At 49.9% G+C, this 17,311-nt stretch overlaps 1 protein-coding gene across 4 annotated transcripts; it reads left to right on the top strand.

Annotated features, from left to right (window-relative positions):
* The first annotated feature begins 92 nt into the window (after window positions 1-92).
* Window positions 93-9,446, top strand: CHADL (chondroadherin like). 4 transcript variants are annotated; one of them, XM_038166675.2, is made up of 5 exons: window positions 93-1,645; window positions 2,277-2,434; window positions 2,517-4,181; window positions 4,393-4,559; window positions 4,829-9,446. In XM_038166675.2, exons 2-5 carry the CDS (start codon window positions 2,288-2,290, stop codon window positions 5,037-5,039), a joined length of 2,190 nt encoding a protein of 729 aa, XP_038022603.2. In that variant the 5' UTR covers window positions 93-1,645; window positions 2,277-2,287; the 3' UTR covers window positions 5,040-9,446. The 4 variants fall into 4 exon arrangements, 3 of the variants coding, with proteins under 3 accessions (XP_038022603.2, XP_038022599.2, XP_071891444.1); XM_038166671.2 differs by having other exon boundaries at window positions 2,271-2,434; XR_011808023.1 differs by lacking the exon at window positions 93-1,645 and having other exon boundaries at window positions 1,659-2,434; window positions 4,829-8,391; window positions 9,073-9,446.
* The last annotated feature ends 7,865 nt before the right edge of the window (window positions 9,447-17,311 follow it).

Raw genomic sequence — 17,311 nt, 5'->3', positions numbered from 1 at the left:
GTGAGATAACGGTGAGCGGAGAGAAGGGGGGGGCTGGGGGAGGTGGTGTGGCTGGCTCTGGCAGCCTCAGGAAAGCAGCACTCTGGGGGGAGAGGTGCTGGCCTTTGGGTACAAGCTTTTCATGTATGTAGGTACGTTTATTCAGCGCTGGGCAGCACGGGGGAGGGAGGGGAGTCCCACCAAAGTTGTGCACAGCTGATGCGGCAATTTGCCTTGGTTTTATGCAGTAATGAGTTACATATTGAAGTTTCACAACTTGCCTATACGTACATGTATTCATAACCTGTCCCTGCTTTGTATTAAGATTAGTTCCAAGCAGTCATTTCCATAAACTCCTCCCATGGGGTTGTGGGGATGAAGATTGATGACTTCCTTATCACCACTACTTGACCTCTTGTCTTTACGCAGACTCAGTTGCTCCTTGGCTCTTGTCCATCCCCAGGACCAGTTTCTGCCCAGGCTCACACTCTTATTAGGAGACTGACCTTGGTAAAGGGGCCCGAGGCTTCTTGCTTTAATTAGTTTGTTCATGCTGTCAGCACTCTCTCTACTTCCCTCTAACTCCCTCTTTCAGTTTCCCCTTTTCTAGAAGTTAGCAAATTCTTTTCTAAAAGGTTAGTGAGTTATTATGTTCTAACTCCCTCTCTCAGCTGGACTGCTGGTGGGTGAGGACAAGCTCAGCAGCATGCTGAGACTCACAGGGCTGCTTACATGGGTGCTGTGGGGCTCCTTGGTGCAGGGGATGGAGGGCCTTCAGCTGGCCTTATAGCTGTGGTGATCATTGTCCTCCGTGCGGGGCAGCCAGTTGCTCAGCCTCGTCCATCCCCCAGAAGCAAACTGCTCCAGCACGGGACCCCCTGCTCCTGCGTGGGCTCCTCTCCACGGGCTGCAGCTCCGGCCTGGGGCCTGCTCCTGCGGGGGCTCTCCGTGGGCCGCAGCCTCCTCCAGGCCACATCCACCTGCTCCACTGGGGGCTCCTCCACCCACAGGGAGGCTGCAGCGTGGAGATCTGCTCCATGTGGGACCTGTGGGCTGCAGGGTCAAATGCATAGCCAAAAAATGAAATAATGAGTCATACAGGAAAATGAAAGCCCTCCCCATAGCCGCCTGCAAGCAAATGACACTTCGCACAGGCACTGTCGCCCCTGGCCTCTTCAAAAACAGAAAAAAATTAAAAATTAGAAGTGGGGATGGCAAATGTGGCAGCTTTCCTTTCTTTCGGCCTCACTGCTGTGGCCACACCAGTGGATGGATGTCGCCTTTTGGCACCACGCACCCACATTTATGGTGCTGTAAGCAGATGGTGACAGAAAAGGGCCAGTTCAAATTTCCCACTCGCTTCAGCTGCTTGACATTGGTCGTCCTGCAACAGAGGTGATGCAATGCCTGGACGGCTTCCCTACTCCAGCGATATTTTCCCATTCCTCCCCCTCCTCCTCATGTACTTCTGGCATTCAGCCAGCCCTGAGAGGAAAAAGTGCCACAAAGGGCCCCAGTGCTTACTCTTGGAGCGCTCGCTCCTATAAATACCAGTGCAGGCACAGGGAAGGCACAGAAGCTGGGCAGCCACTGGACTGAGCAGCAGCTTTCCCTCCTCCTTTGCCATCTCCTGAGGACCAGGAACCCACAGCGTGACCCCCCCAAGGTGCGTGGGACTGGGACATGCCAGGCAGCAGCAACTGTTTCCAGCTGTGGGCAGCCTGGGGACATCGTCTTGGTGGGAGGTGATCCCGGTGTGAGCTGGGGGGGGGGGGAAAACAAGTGGACAGGCACCCATGTGTTTGAGTCTTGCTAGACCCCGCTGCTGCTGCTCCCCATACCGTGGGGGTGCTAGGACACCGCTGCCTCCCCCTGTGCTCACTCCAGCCTCGGCCCCTCTCCGGTACCTCTTCCCCTAGGGGCTCGCTCCCTCCTGGCCAAAATCAACCAGCTCCTTCCTGCAGCTTAACAGTGGCGAGCATTGTCCCACAAAACGCCAGGAACTGCTAGCTCCAGGCGCGGCGTGGCAGCTCAGCGAGCCGTGGGTAGCTAAACCTGTGTGCCTTATGAGACCTGAGCTTTGGATGTGGAAGGACTGAGATCGACAGAGATCGAGACGATTCAATGCTAGCAGTAAGGGGGGGGGGTGCCTGCTCAAAGCCAATTCCCCATGAGTGTTAGAAGAAGAGGCTATCCCGGCTTGTGGCAATGGTCTCTGTACCCCAGTGTCATCAGCAGATGCCACCGGGGAGAGCACAGGAGCCTGGCCCCTCACTGCTGCCTCTCCCCAGCTGCAGGTGCCCCCGCCATGGGGCTGTTCCTGCTCGCCGTGGCCTTGGTGCTGGGAGGGGCGGCTGCCACCCGCTGCCCTGCAGCCTGTGTCTGTGACAACCTCCGCGCCCACGTCCTGTGCCTCAACAGGAACCTCACGGCTGTGCCTGGCAGCGTCCCTGAGGTGGGCGAGGAGCTGGGGGAGGACAGGGATGGGGAAGGGTTGCAGCCCCTGAGGTTAATGTGGTGCTTTGCGTGACCTGCAGCTCACCAAGAAACTGGACCTTCGGGGCAACAGCTTCACGGTGGTCCCGGTGGGAGCCTTCCTCCCCACCCCATACCTCACGCACTTGGACCTGCAGCGCTGCAAGGTGGAGAGGTTGGAGGAAGGGGCTTTCCGGGGGCTGGGGCGGCTGCTGTACCTCAACCTGGCCTCCAACAGCATCACCATCCTCTACCAGGAGTCCCTGGATGGGCTGTCCTCCCTCCAGCAGCTCATCCTGAAGAAGAACCGCATTGAGGAGATCCAGCCGGGTGCTTTCAGCCGGCTGGGGTCCCTCACTCTCCTCGACCTGAGGGAGAATGCCCTGGTTTACCTCCCAGACATGGTCTTCCAGGGCCTGCAGGTCCTCAGGTGGCTCCGGCTGTCCCACAACACCCTCCACGTCCTGGGCAGTGAGGCCTTCACTGCCCTGCCCGCCCTGCACCGGCTGAGCCTGGACCACAACGAGCTGCAGGCGCTGCCCGGCGAGGCCCTGGCGCGGCTGAGCGAGGCCACCCGGCTGGACCTGGGCCACAACCCCATCACCTACCTGTCCGAGGAGGCCGTGGCCATGGCCTCCCTGAAGCACCTCTCCCTGGACCACGCAGCCCTCCAGGACGTGGCGCCCGACGCCTTCACCCGCAGCCCCCAGCTGCGGGCGCTGGATCTGTCCCACAACCAGCTGCGGGGCTTACCCGCCTTGGCCGGGGTCAGGCAGCTGGCGAAGGTCAACCTGGCCGGGAACCCCTTGCTCTGCTCCTGCCTCCTGCTCCCCTTCCACCGCTGGTTGGGGCGGGCATGGGTGCAGGCAGAGGGGACCTGCACCGAGCCCCCTGCCCTCCGTGGCCGGTCCCTCGACTCCCTGCGGCCCCCCGAGATGAGGTGCGGCCTCCCCCAGCCACCTTCCCCCAGCCCCACCATGCCCTCAGTGCGGCTGGGGGTACCTAGGAGCAGGCAGTGCCCCCCGGGCTGCTCCTGCTCCCCTGACTTCCACCACGCCAACTGCGAGAACCAAGCCCTGCGGGAAATTCCCCATGGCTTCCCCGGGGACACCCGTCTTCTTGACCTGCGCCGAAATGCCTTCAGGACGGTGCCCCCGGGCGCCTTCCCCGGCCTGGAAGAGCTGGTGTCCCTCCACCTGCAGCACTGCGGCATCGAGGAGCTGCGCCCCAGGGCACTGCTGGGGCTGAAGCACTTAGTCTATCTCTACCTCTCTGACAACCGCCTCTCCGCCCTGGCGCCTGCTGCCTTCCAGGGGGCCCCACGGCTTGCCTACCTGCACCTGGACCGCAACGCCTTCACACGGGTGCCCCCAGGAGCCTTCCGGCTCCTGCCCAACCTCTTCTCCCTCTACCTGCAGCACAACACCATCAGGGAGCTGGCTGAGGGTGACCTGGCCGGGCTGGTGGGGCTGCGTGAGCTCTACCTTGCTGGGAATGCCATCAGGAGCATTGCCCCCGCTGCCCTGGCTCCCACCAAGATGCTGGAGAAGCTGCACCTGGAGAGAAACCTTCTGGCAGAGGTGCCCACAGCCTCCCTGAGGGGCCTGCCTGCCCTGAGCGAGCTGAAGCTGTCCCAGAACCCCATCAGGCACATAGGGGACAGTGCCTTCTTGCCTGTGGCCAGCACCCTGCAGCACCTCTACCTGGACAACATGGGTCTGAAGCAGGTATGTGTGACCGTGGCCCAGGCCCCGGTAGGGACGTTTGTCCCCTGGGTGTCCCTCAGCTCCCAAAGCTTCGGGAGATGCTCCACAGCCCAAATGGGACCAGAAAGTTCCTCAGGCTTGGCTGGAGCTTGCTCCAAGCTGTCCCCAGTTCCCATCAGTGTTTTGCTCCCCTCCACAAGGACCTTCTTGACTCGCCCTTGCTTTGTTGCAGGTCTCCCCTGGTGCATTTGCTGGCCTTGGAGCCAAGATCAAAAGCCTCCACCTGGAGAACAACACCATGAGCAACATCCCCGCCATGAGCAACTTCACGGGGCTGGAAATCCTCAACCTGAGGGACGTGCCTTTCCACTGCGACTGCCAGCTCCTTCCCCTGCGCCGGTGAGTGTTGCAGGGGGACAGCCAGCCCTGCCACACTGGGGACACAGGGACATCAGAGGCATTAAGAGGGAAATAGAGGTGCAAAGAGGAAAATAGCCTGGGCCTGCTTGGCATAAGGAAAGCGGTGAGGAACTGGGGTGGGCAGGTATTCAAAGCCCACTCATATGAAGCCCTGAGCAACCTGGCTGGGCTTTGAAGCAACTCACACCCACGTGGTTTTGCCTTTTTCCTCACCCCTTCCCTTCTCTGGCCTTCTGCTTCTTTTCCAGGTGGATTGAGAAGCTCAACCTGCGTGTAGGAGCCACCTGTGGGTCCCCTCCAGAAGCCAAGGGTCAGAAAGTGAAAATTTCCACCACTTTCCAAAGCTGCCCTGGCTGGGGAGCCAGAAGAGCCAGTCCTGACCAAGCCAAGGCTTCAGGGAAGCCCAGCAAGAAAAAGAGGTCAGGAAAACTGGCGCTCAGAGGCTCCATAGAATCATAGAATCTCCCGAGCTGGAAGGGACCCATAAGGATCATTGAGTCCAATTCCTGGCACCACACAAGTCTACCCAAAAATTCAAACCATGTGACTAAGTGCACAGTCCAATCGCTTATTAAACTCTGACAGGCTTGGTGCAGTGATTGCTTCCCTGGGGAGCCTGTTCCAGTGTGTGACAACCCTCTCAGTGAAGAACCTCTTCCTGATGTCTAGCCTGAGCCCCTCCTGCCTCAGCTTAACACCATTCCCCTGGGTCCTATCACTGGTGACTAAAGAGAATAGATCAGCGCCTTCTCCTCCGCTCCCCATCGTGAGGAAGCTGTAGACTGCAATGAGATCTCCCCTCAGCCTCCTCTTTTCCAGGCAGAACAGGCCCAGTGACCTCAGCCACTCTTCATACATCTTCTCCTCTAGGCCCTTAATCTTTGTAGCCCTTCTCTGGACACTCTCCAATAGTTTCATGTCCTTTTTGTACTGTGGTGCCCAGAACTGCACACAGTGCTTGAAGTGAGGCTAAAGAGAGCTCTTTGAGCTCTGCCCTTCAGCCAATTGGTCACCCATCCTGTAATGTTTTTGTTCAGCTGTGTACTGGAAATTTTGTCCACTGGAATCCTATGGGAAACTGTGTCAAAAGTTCTACTGAAGTCCAAAAAACAACAAAAAAAGTCAGCTGTTTTCCCTTGACACTCTCCCCCCCCCCCCCCCCCCAACAAGCTTGCTATATAGCAAAGGTCAAATGATCCCCACCTGGCAGATTTCACTTCACAAGGGTGGAGCCAAGAGACCTTGTGGAATAGGCTCATCTACCTGGCTTCAATGTTTTAAGGTCAATTGCTCCTTATCACTAATAGAAATAACCTGACAATGGGCTTAGTGGTTAGAGTTGACCTAATGAATTAATTACAAAAGGCGCATAAGGGTCATATTTCTGCTAGTCATTCTGTGAGGAAAATTAGTACAGAGCCTCTTAAAATAAGACAAACAAACATAAATAAAAGAAATAAATAAAAGAAAAAAGAAAATGACCTAAAAGGCAAAATTGCCATCATAGATTTTCATCTGTCTAGTCACAACAGATAAAGAATATAGCGATCAGAAAGACTTTTGCATTGATGTTGTTTAAATTTGCTTTTCTGAGATCTCTTCTTTATGCAGGACTTCTCAAACTCTAGCGCCATGACCTCTGACTGCAGTATTTACTTAGGCTGCATATAAACTATCACGTATAAATGGATAAGCTATGCTAGGAAAAGCTAGATAAACTTTAGTAAAGCTGTCAAGCATTTGTAATATTACATATTACTACAGCAGCAACGCAGAAACTAAAGCAGCTGTCTTTCTATTAATACACAGAATGAGGGATTTAAACACGTATGCAGAAATGCTATTTGAGTTCCATGTTTTACTGAAGCTAAATCTCTTTCTGGTCCCTTGGCAGTGCAAAAATCCCCAAAGCAGTACTCCTTATGAGTAAGATCACTCCATTGCTTTTATTTGCTGTGGTTTTGTAATACATATATTTGAAAGGCTGCTAATGCAGTGAAGAATTGCCAAGGGATAATTGAACCACAAAGGCTGTAGTAATAAAGGAGGAAGGAGCAAAACTGAAGCTGTAATTCCAAGATTTCCTTGTTGTGTGGGAATGTAAGCAAATTTTAATACTCCATTAGCATTGTCCCTATGTAATTTCATTTTCACTACCGCTTGTTGCTGAGAGCATTCTTTTGTGTTTCACTCAGTAGAAGGCTGCAGAACCTATGTTGTTAAATATCAGGAAAAAAAAAAGACTCTTGAAGGACTGCTTTTTCTATGCCACCACCACAGATGAGTCTTTAGTCATGTTACAAAATTCAACAAAAAAAGGCAACACGAGGAAGTTACGTCATCAATAAAGAAGCACGAAAAAGAAGTGAAGAGGAACAGGCTGGCAGAATGGAGACCAGGACGGGAGTAGGCACATTGATTGCCTCATGAAGATAGGTTCGGCCAGACTCAGCAAACTGCTCAGAGAAGCTTGTACAGAAAGTCGCTGGAAACAGGCGCACTGGAGCTGGAGAGAAGCTCGAGCTGAGAGAAGCGGACCCGTGCACACAACTGCCTCTTGCTGGTAAGCAGCTGCGCATTGTGGGGAATCATACGTCCTTAGGAACAAAGACTGTCCTGGTAACCTTACAGCTTATTCTCCTTATTAACAATCGGACAATTCATGAGCCTGCAATATGGGACCAAACTGAGGTCAAGGTGTGGGACTCTGCAACTAGAAACGACAAGGTTTCAGTGGGATTGCTCGGCACCTGGTGAGCTATCTCCGAGGCCTTAAAGAGCCTTGTGGGACCACAATCATAAACGTGTGGTTTGCCAGATAGTGAGGGAGCTGCGGGCTCCTTTGCTGATCCAACTGCTACGCCATGGGCCCCTCTGCTGCTACAGCCATCGAAAGCTTTTGCTGTTCCGCCCCCTGCTGAGCTGGACGTGCCTTTTGACCCAGGCCTCATTGGCCTTGAAAAGGAGATGGATATGTTTTTCTTCAGTCTTGGAAGAACGGGATACATAAGGCCTGAAGACCGAGTTGCTTGACAACTTAAAGTGAGACATATTGATCAAAAGGAATGGAAAATGGAGACTTTTTAGTAATCAAGAAAAGGAGTGGAAAATGGAGACTCTTAAGTCATGGAACTTAAAGGATTGTTTGTTACCTTTTCTGATTGTATAGGCATACTCGGGTTTAGTATGTAAAGCAACGTTCTGTATATTTAGAATGTTTGATGTTCGTGTGTGCGTGTTGGTTTAGCGTAGACTCCCCGCACATCCAGTGCTTTTTACTTGCCTTTTATACCTTTTAAGTGTAAATATTACTAAATTCAGATTGAGTTGAGACTTCATTTATAACACCTAACAAGCAGCAAACATATCAATCTGTTTCTGCAAGGTGAATAACTCCTAATGTTTATGCTTTCCTGCTTTTCAAGTGCATGTATGAAAAAATATATCAAATTTATTGTGAATATTAAATACATTTGCATAGTTTCCACATGGGGCTTTGTTTAAGCACAGCTGAATGTAATCTATGTAATTTTTGTTTTCATTTTTTGACTTTCTAGAAACTTTGTATTTCATTGCAGTTAGTTGGGATTAGAGCATATTTTTCAGGTTCAGACTTGCATTGGATGGGGTGCAGTTGCTCATCCATCAGCGGAAAGGGCTTTTCGAGACATGATACAGTCATTCCTCAAGCTTACTGATATATCAGAAGAGTCAGTAGCCTGTCTGAGCTCTTTTGAAATCTGACATTCCACTCTGTTTTCTCTGGCATAAAAGTGATCTAACAGCTGTCTTTTAAGTACATGTTTCCCAGGTAAGTTGTAGATTTGTTATCAGCCACACAGTACTTCAGCGCAGTTAGAAATTAAACACAGTGCTGCTGCTGACCTAGGCTACTAAGTCTAACATAAGAAAAAAACCCTCAAGTGGCAAGTACATATCTTCTGTAGCTGTGTTCACACTTTGCTGTGACTTCTAACCAATATTTCCAGCAGCAGTGTGACACCGTATCAGCCGAGCCCAGTCCTCTCTAGGTTATCTGCACTGTGCTTGGAAAAAATGAGCTGAGAAGGGTAAGATTGTCTCCACAAGTACACCTTAAAGCCATTTTAGTAGAAAAGGGGAAAAATGACTTAATCAATTCTTATTAGATTGTTTTCTGTATGCGATAAGACTATCAAGCTGCCAGTAATGCTGACTTGTGCCACAATTTGCTTGTAAAAGGCACAGGAAAGGAGTAGCCCAGGTGATGGAAAAGCATAGCTGTAAAAATAATCCAAAGCAACCCTTGCATTCTGGCTTATAATAAAATCAACAAAAAAAGTTCATGGGAAGCCATGGCAATGGTTCTAAAACAATTTAATTTTAATAAAAAGTATTACTGTTATACTAATTTATGTGTATTACCATGCTTATTCAGGCTGATACATAAATGATAGATTTCGTGAGAGAAATTAAGCTCTGCGTTGAACAAATGTGTACTTTATCTCAACAGCTCTAGCTAGGAATGCCAGCTTAGTATACTGCTGCCTGCCATGCCAATGTGAAATGAGGAGCTATTATGTCTGCTTTGTCTGATACCGAGATTCAAAGAGAAATTGGAATCAGCAATCCCCTTCATTGCTTAAAACTCTGATCAGCAATCCAGGAGATGGTATCACCCACAAGTCCATCAGCACCTCCAACATCCAGAACAGTGAGTCCTGTTCAGCTAGCTTCTTCTTTCCCACTTCACTCTGCAGGTGTCTGCAGAAAGGCTTTTGCAGTTAGAGAGTGACTCTGGTAACATACAATTCACAATCAGTGTGAACAGTCCTCTAAAGAGTTGGAAGTACTTGTTCATCATTCACTCAATTGTTGATCGCTGATATTTTTCCTTCAGTGGATACTTTTTTTAAAGATGTGCTTTTGATTAACCTTGATGTTATTTAAATGATCAGTAATGAGCACTTTATTTGTAATTTTACCTGTCTTTCTCTTCCTTCAGGATAAATCTCCCAACCAAATAAGACTGTGTTTCTCTTTTGTTGTTTATCAAATTTTTGTTTGAGGGGTGGGCTAAAGCAGGAGAGGAAAGAGGTTATTTAGGAATACAACTATTATGAATCTTGTTCATTTTACCCCTTTTGGATCCTTTCAAACGTTTTTCAGTCTGAGTTGGCTGCTTTTAGGTTCTTCATGCTTTTAAGAGAAGCAGTGATAGGAAGTGTGAGGGCAGAGCACGGAAGGGAGAATTGGAGCATGTGTGTTTGGTGGAGAAAGGGGAGAGAACTAACCCTAACCCTAACACTAACCCTAACCCTAACACTACCCCTAACCCTAACCCTAACACTAACCCTAACCCTAACCCTAACCCTAACCCTAACCCTAACCTGTCAGTTATGGTGAAACCTAGAACCCTAGAACCTAGAACCCTAGAACCTAGAACCCTAGAACCTAGAATCCTTGAAAACTAGAACACTAGAACCTAGAACCCTTGAAACCTAGAACAGTAGAACCTAGAACCTAGAACCCCTCTTTCCTTTAAAACCCTAACCCTAACCCTAACCCTAACCCTAACCCTAACCCTAACCCGTCAGTTATGGTGAAACCTAGAACCCTAGAACCTAGAACCCTTGAAACCTAGAACAGTAGAACCTAGAACCTAGAACCTAGAACCCTAGAACCTAGAACCCTAGAACTAACCCTAACCCTAACCCTAACCCTAACCCAAACCCTAACCCTAACCCTAACCCTAACCCTAACCCGTCAGTTATGGTGAAACCTAGAACCCTAGAACCTAGAACCCTAGAACCTAGAACCCTAGAACCTAGAACCCTAGAACTAACCCTAACCCTAACCCTAACCCTAACCCAAACCCTAACCCTAACCCTAACCCTAACCCTAACCCGTCAGTTATGGTGAAACCTAGAACCCTAGAACCTAGAACCCTAGAACCTAGAACCCTAGAACCTAGAACAGTAGAACCTAGAACCCTTGAAACCTAGAACACTAGAACCTAGAACCCTTGAAACCTAGAACAGTAGAACCTAGAACCTAGAACCCTAGAACCTAGAACCCTAGAACCTAGAACCTAGAACCTAGAACCCTAGAACCTAGAACCCTAGAACTAACCCTAACCCTAACCCTAACCCTAACCCTAACCCTAACCCTAACCCTAACCCGTCAGTTATCGTGAAACCTAGAACCCTAGAACCTAGAACCCTAGAACCTAGAACCCTAGAACCTAGAACCCTAGAACCTAGAACAGTAGAACCTAGAACCTAGAACCCTAGAACCTAGAACCCTAGAACTAACCCTAACCCTAACCCTAACCCTAACCCTAACCCTAACCCTAACACTACCCCTAACCCTAACCCTAACCCTAACCCTAACCCTAACCCTAACCCTAACCTGTCAGTTATGGTGAAACCTAGAACCCTAGAACCTAGAACCCTAGAACCTAGAACCCTAGAACCTAGAATCCTTGAAAACTAGAACACTAGAACCTAGAACCCTTGAAACCTAGAACAGTAGAACCTAGAACCTAGAACCCCTCTTTCCTTTAAAACCCTAACCCTAACCCTAACCCTAACCCTAACCCTAACCCTAACCCGTCAGTTATGGTGAAACCTAGAACCCTAGAACCTAGAACCCTACAACCTAGAACAGTAGAACCTAGAACCCTAGAACCTAGAACCCTAGAACCTAGAACCCTTGAAACCTAGAACAGTAGAACCTAGAACCTAGAACCTAGAACCCTAGAACCTAGAACCCTAGAACTAACCCTAACCCTAAACCTAACCCTAAACCAAACCCTAACCCTAACCCTAACCCTAACCCTAACCCGTCAGTTATGGTGAAACCTAGAACCCTAGAACCTAGAACCCTAGAACTAACCCTAACCCTAACCCTAACCCTAAACCAAACCCTAACCCTAACCCTAACCCTAACCCTAACCCGTCAGTTATGGTGAAACCTAGAACCCTAGAACCTAGAACCCTAGAACCTAGAACCCTAGAACCTAGAACAGTAGAACCTAGAACCCTTGAAACCCAGAACACTAGAACCTAGAACCCTTGAAACCTAGAACAGTAGAACCTAGAACCTAGAACCCTAGAAGCTAGAACCCTAGAACCTAGAACCCTAGAACCTAGAACAGTAGAACCTAGAACCTAGAACCCTAGAACCTAGAACCCTAGAACCTAGAACCCTAGAACTAACCCTAACCCTAACCCTAACCCTAACCCTAACCCTAACCCTAACCCTAACCCTAACCCTAACCCTAACCCGTCAGTTATCGTGAAACCTAGAACCCTAGAACCTAGAACCCTAGAACCTAGAACCCTAGAACCTAGAACAGTAGAACCTAGAACCTAGAACCCTAGAACCTAGAACCCTAGAACCTAGTACCCTAGAACTAACCCTAACCCTAACCCTAACCGTAACCCTAACCCTAACCCTAACCCTAACCCTAATCCTAACCCGTCAGTTATGGTGAAACCTAGAACCCTAGAACCTAGAACCCTAACCCTAACCCTAACCCTAACCCTAACCCTAACCCGTCAGTTATGGTGAAACCTAGAACCCTAGAACCTAGAACAGTAGAACCTAGAACAGTAGAACCTAGAACCCTTGAAACCTAGAACACTAGAATCTAGAACCCTTGAAACCTAGAACAGTAGAACCTAGAACCCAGAACCCTAGAACCTAGAACCCTAGAACCTAGAACCCTAGAACTAACCCTAACCCTAACCCTAACCCTAACCCTAACCCTAACCCTAACCCTAACCCTAACCCTAACCCTAACCCGTCAGTTATGGTGAAACCTAGAACCCTAGAACCTAGAACAGTAGAACCTAGAACCCTTGAAACCTAGAACACTAGAACCTAGAACCCTTGAAACCTAGAACAGTAGAACCTAGAACCTAGAACCCTAGAACCTAGAACCCTAGAACCTAGAACCCTAGAACCTAGAACAGTAGAACCTAGAACCTAGAACCCTAGAACCTAGAACCCTAGAACTAACCCTAACCCTAGCCCTAACCCTAACCCTAACCCTAACCCTAACCCTAACCCTAACCCTAACCCTAACCCTAACCCTAACCCTAACCCTAACCCGTCAGTTATGGTGAAACCTAGAACACTAGAACCTAGAACCCTAGAACCTAGAACCCTAGAACCTAGAACAGTAGAACCTAGAACCTAGAACCCTAGAACCTAGAACCCTAGAACCTAGAACCCTAGAACTAACCCTAACCCTAACCCTAACCCTAACCCTAACCCTAACCCTAACCCTAACCCTAACCCTAACCCGTCAGTTACGGTGAAACCTAGAACCCTAGAACCTAGAACCCTAGAACCTAGAACCCTAGAACTACCCCTAACCCTACCCCTAACCCTAACCCTAACCCTAACCCTAACCCTAACCCTAACCCTAACCCTAACCCTAACCTGTCAGTTATGGTGAAACCTAGAACCCTAGAACCTAGAACCCTAGAACCTAGAACCCTAGAACTACCCCTAACCCTACCCCTAACCCTAACCCTAACCCTAACCCTAACCCTAACCCTAACCCTAACCCTAACCCTAACCTTAACCCTAACCTGTCAGTTATGGTGAAACCTAGAACCCTAGAACCTAGAACCCTAGAACCTAGAACCCTAGAACCTAGAATCCTTGAAAACTAGAACACTAGAACCTAGAACCCTAGAACCTAGAACCCTAGAACCTAGAACCCTAGAACTAACCCTAACCCTAACCCTAACCCTAACCCTAACCCTAACCCTAACCCTAACCCTAACCCGTCAGTTACGGTGAAACCTAGAACCCTAGAACCTAGAACCCTAGAACCTAGAACCCTAGAACTAACCCTAACCCTAACCCTAACCCTAACCCTAACCCTAACCCTAACACTACCCCTAACCCTACCCCTAACCCTAACCCTAACCCTAACCCTAACCCTAACCCTAACCCTAACCTGTCAGTTATGGTGAAACCTAGAACCCTAGAACCTAGAACCCTAGAACCTAGAACCCTAGAACCTAGAATCCTTGAAAACTAGAACACTAGAACCTAGAACCCTTGAAACCTAGAACAGTAGAACCTAGAACCTAGAACCCCTCTTTCCTTTAAAACCCTAACCCTAACCCTAACCCTAACCCTAACCATAACCCTAACCCGTCAGTTATGGTGAAACCTAGAACCCTAGAACCTAGAACCCTACAACCTAGAACAGTAGAACCTAGAACCCTAGAACCTAGAACCCTAGAACCTAGAACCCTTGAAACCTAGAACAGTAGAACCTAGAACCTAGAACCTAGAACCCTAGAACCTAGAACCCTAGAACTAACCCTAACCCTAACCCTAACCCTAACCCAAACCCTAACCCTAACCCTAACCCTAACCCTAACCCGTCAGTTATGGTGAAACCTAGAACCCTAGAACCTAGAACCCTAGAACCTAGAACCCTAGAACCTAGAACAGTAGAACCTAGAACCCTTGAAACCTAGAACACTAGAACCTAGAACCCTTGAAACCTAGAACAGTAGAACCTAGAACCTAGAACCCTAGAACCTAGAACCCTAGAACCTAGAACCATAGAACCTAGAACCTAGAACCTAGAACCCTAGAACCTAGAACCCTAGAACTAACCCTAACCCTAACCCTAACCCTAACCCTAACCCTAACCCTAACCCTAACCCTAACCCTAACCCTAACCCGTCAGTTATGGTGAAACCTAGAACCCTAGAACCTAGAACCCTAGAACCTAGAACCCTAGAACCTAGAACAGTAGAACCTAGAACCTAGAACCCTAGAACCTAGAACCCTAGAACCTAGAACCCTAGAACTAACCCTAACCCTAACCCTAACCCTAACCCTAACCCTAACCCTAACACTACCCCTAACCCTAACCCTAACCCTAACCCTAACCCTAACCCTAACCCTAACCCGTCAGTTATGGTGAAACCTAGAACCCTAGAACCTAGAACCCTAACCCTAACCCTAACCCTAACCCTAACCCGTCAGTTATGGTGAAACCTAGAACCCTAGAACGTAGAACAGTAGAACCTAGAACAGTAGAACCTAGAACCCTTGAAACCTAGAACACTAGAATCTAGAACCCTTGAAACCTAGAACAGTAGAACCTAGAACCCAGAACCCTAGAACCTAGAACCCTAGAACCTAGAACCCTAGAACTAACCCTAACCCTAACCCTAACCCTAACCCTAACCCTAACCCTAACCCTAACCCTAACCCGTCAGTTATGGTGAAACCTAGAACCCTAGAACCTAGAACCCTAGAACCTAGAACCCTAGAACCTAGAACAGTAGAACCTAGAACCCTTGAAACCTAGAACACTAGAACCTAGTGTTGCCTTCAGGGGGCAGTGGCGACCTGGTTCAGGAACGGCACGGCGGCCAACCCCAGGCCGCTCGGTCCATCGGCTCACAGACACCAATGTGGTGGATGGCAAATGGCGTTTATTGTCGAGTCCCATGGGGTTATATAGCCGAGGCCCAGAGCGTCACTTCCGCTTGCTTACAGCACAGGCCACACGCTGCTGTCCATCAAGGGAGGGGCTCCACCTTTCCGTACAGCGCCACATCTTCCGGCCGCCAGACCCTAACTACCCACATTTCCCCCCTCCCTATGCACAACCAAATTAGCTAAAATATAACAATCTTAAGATGTAGACATCATAACTTAACTAAAAAACAAAAGGCACAATAACCAGGAGAAAACTAAGAGGTAACTGGTAACCCTGAGTAAATACACTCTTAAAGTAGTTGTTGGTGTTCTACCAACATAATGTTAACTTTCTCTAACCAACTTTTAACAAACAACACCAGCATATTTAGTATACAAGGTCCAAAGATAAGATCACACAAACACATTGCAGCCCCCCACCCACGGAGGCTGCTTCGCTGGTGTCTGGATTCTGCCAGTGTGGAACTCTCAGGCTTAAACAGGACGCTTGCTGACTTATTGTCTTCTCATATCGCTGGGGTATACAGATTACGGGGGTGCCCGATGATCCGTTCCTGTGAACAGAAACTCAGTTTTCATTAGTTTTGTTCTGAAGTTGGGGCGTCGGCTGTTTGGAGCTTCTCTGGCCGCACGAGTTGCCATACCTTCGTGGGCCCTCAGGCCCTGGACTTGCGCCTGGGGGGTGATCACTGTTGGGTCCGTACCCATTCGCCGCTGCAGGCTAGAGCCATACAGTGTGTGATCCGTCCCAGTTACTTGGGCCAGTTGTCTCTTACAGTTGTCCCCCCATTCTCGTTTAAAAATGATCATCCCACCCCCGTCAAAGATCAGTCTACAAGTTTGTTTTATATCAAACGGGAGCATGTCGTCTCCCCTGAAAACACCATCTATGAGGGTGGAGACCATTGCAGAATGAAGCCCTTTATCCACAATGGCTTTAACTATCGCTTGCACATCTTTAGGGTTTGTTGGTGAGTGAACCCTCTGCCCCCTGTCTGTCACCCAGACCGGGAACGCTAGCATGGCCGATAAAGCCCAGACAGCGCACGCAATCTTAATTTTCCTCCAATCCATGAGAGGAATTTCTCTGCCTCGCGGTGCAGCTTTATTTCGGATGGGGATATTTTTGCTATCTGTCCCCATTTCCTCCTCCGAATTTGAATCGGTATGTGATCCGGAGTCAGAGCTTGACTGACTGCTCACCTCCGAGTTCCGGTCCCCTCCCATCGAGTTCCGGCCCCGCCCCCCACCCCTGCGGGCGGGCCGCTCCCTGCCTCGTGGCTCGCCCCGCCGCCATCTCAGCGAGGTGTTTGCGCCACAGGAGCGTGTTTTCAGATGGCCGCTCCGATCGGCTCTCTGCCCCTCTCTCACGCTTCTACCTCCTCCCCGGTCGTCCCCGCAACCGTTCTCTTTTTCGCATTTCCACTTGTTAGTAAAACCTAACGCTTCATCCCCGTTCCCGCCGGAGGCTTCTTCACCCGATTCTTCGTCTTCTAGTTCAGCACCGTACTGGGGCGCACATGGCCGTGGTCTCTCCCAGATTTTCCCAGGCTCTGGTTCCCCACCGGCACCCCTGGCTTCCTCAGCCGAGCCACCCCACAGCTTCCACAACTTTGATACGACCTTCACAAGGGTTTCCATCTTCCTTGTTGGTCCGGGAGCTTCCTCCCCGCCGGGCTGGTCCCGCCGCTCCGGCCGCCGTTCACCCGAATCAGGAGTTTTCCCGGGTTTCGGCACCACTTGTTGCCTTCAGGGGGCAGTGGCGACCTGGTTCAGGAACGGCACGGCGGCCAACCCCAGGCCGCTCGGTCCATCGGCTCACAGACACCAATGTGGTGGATGGCAAATGGCGTTTATTGTCGAGTCCCATGGGGTTATATAGCCGAGGCCCAGAGCGTCACTTCCGCTTGCTTACAGCACAGGCCACACGCTGCTGTCCATCAAGGGAGGGGCTCCACCTTTCCGTACAGCGCCACATCTTCCGGCCGCCAGACCCTAACTACCCACAACCTAGAACCCTTGAAACCTAGAACAGTAGAACCTAGAACCTAGAACCCTAGAACCTAGAACCCTAGAACCTAGAACCCTAGAACCTAGAACCCTAGAACCTAGAACCCTAGAACCTAGAACAGTAGAACCTAGAACCTAGAATCCTAGAACCTAGAACCCTAGAACTAACCCTAACCCTAGCCCTAACCCTAACCCTAACCCTAACCCTAACCCTAACCCTAACCCTAACCCTAACCCTAACCCTAACCCTAACC

This window comes from Anas platyrhynchos, chromosome 1, assembly GCF_047663525.1.
Source record: "Anas platyrhynchos isolate ZD024472 breed Pekin duck chromosome 1, IASCAAS_PekinDuck_T2T, whole genome shotgun sequence".
NCBI lineage: Eukaryota > Metazoa > Chordata > Aves > Anseriformes > Anatidae > Anas > Anas platyrhynchos.
The sequence above is the reverse complement of the archived record's forward strand: the minus strand, read 5'-3'. Positions and strand labels throughout refer to the sequence as shown.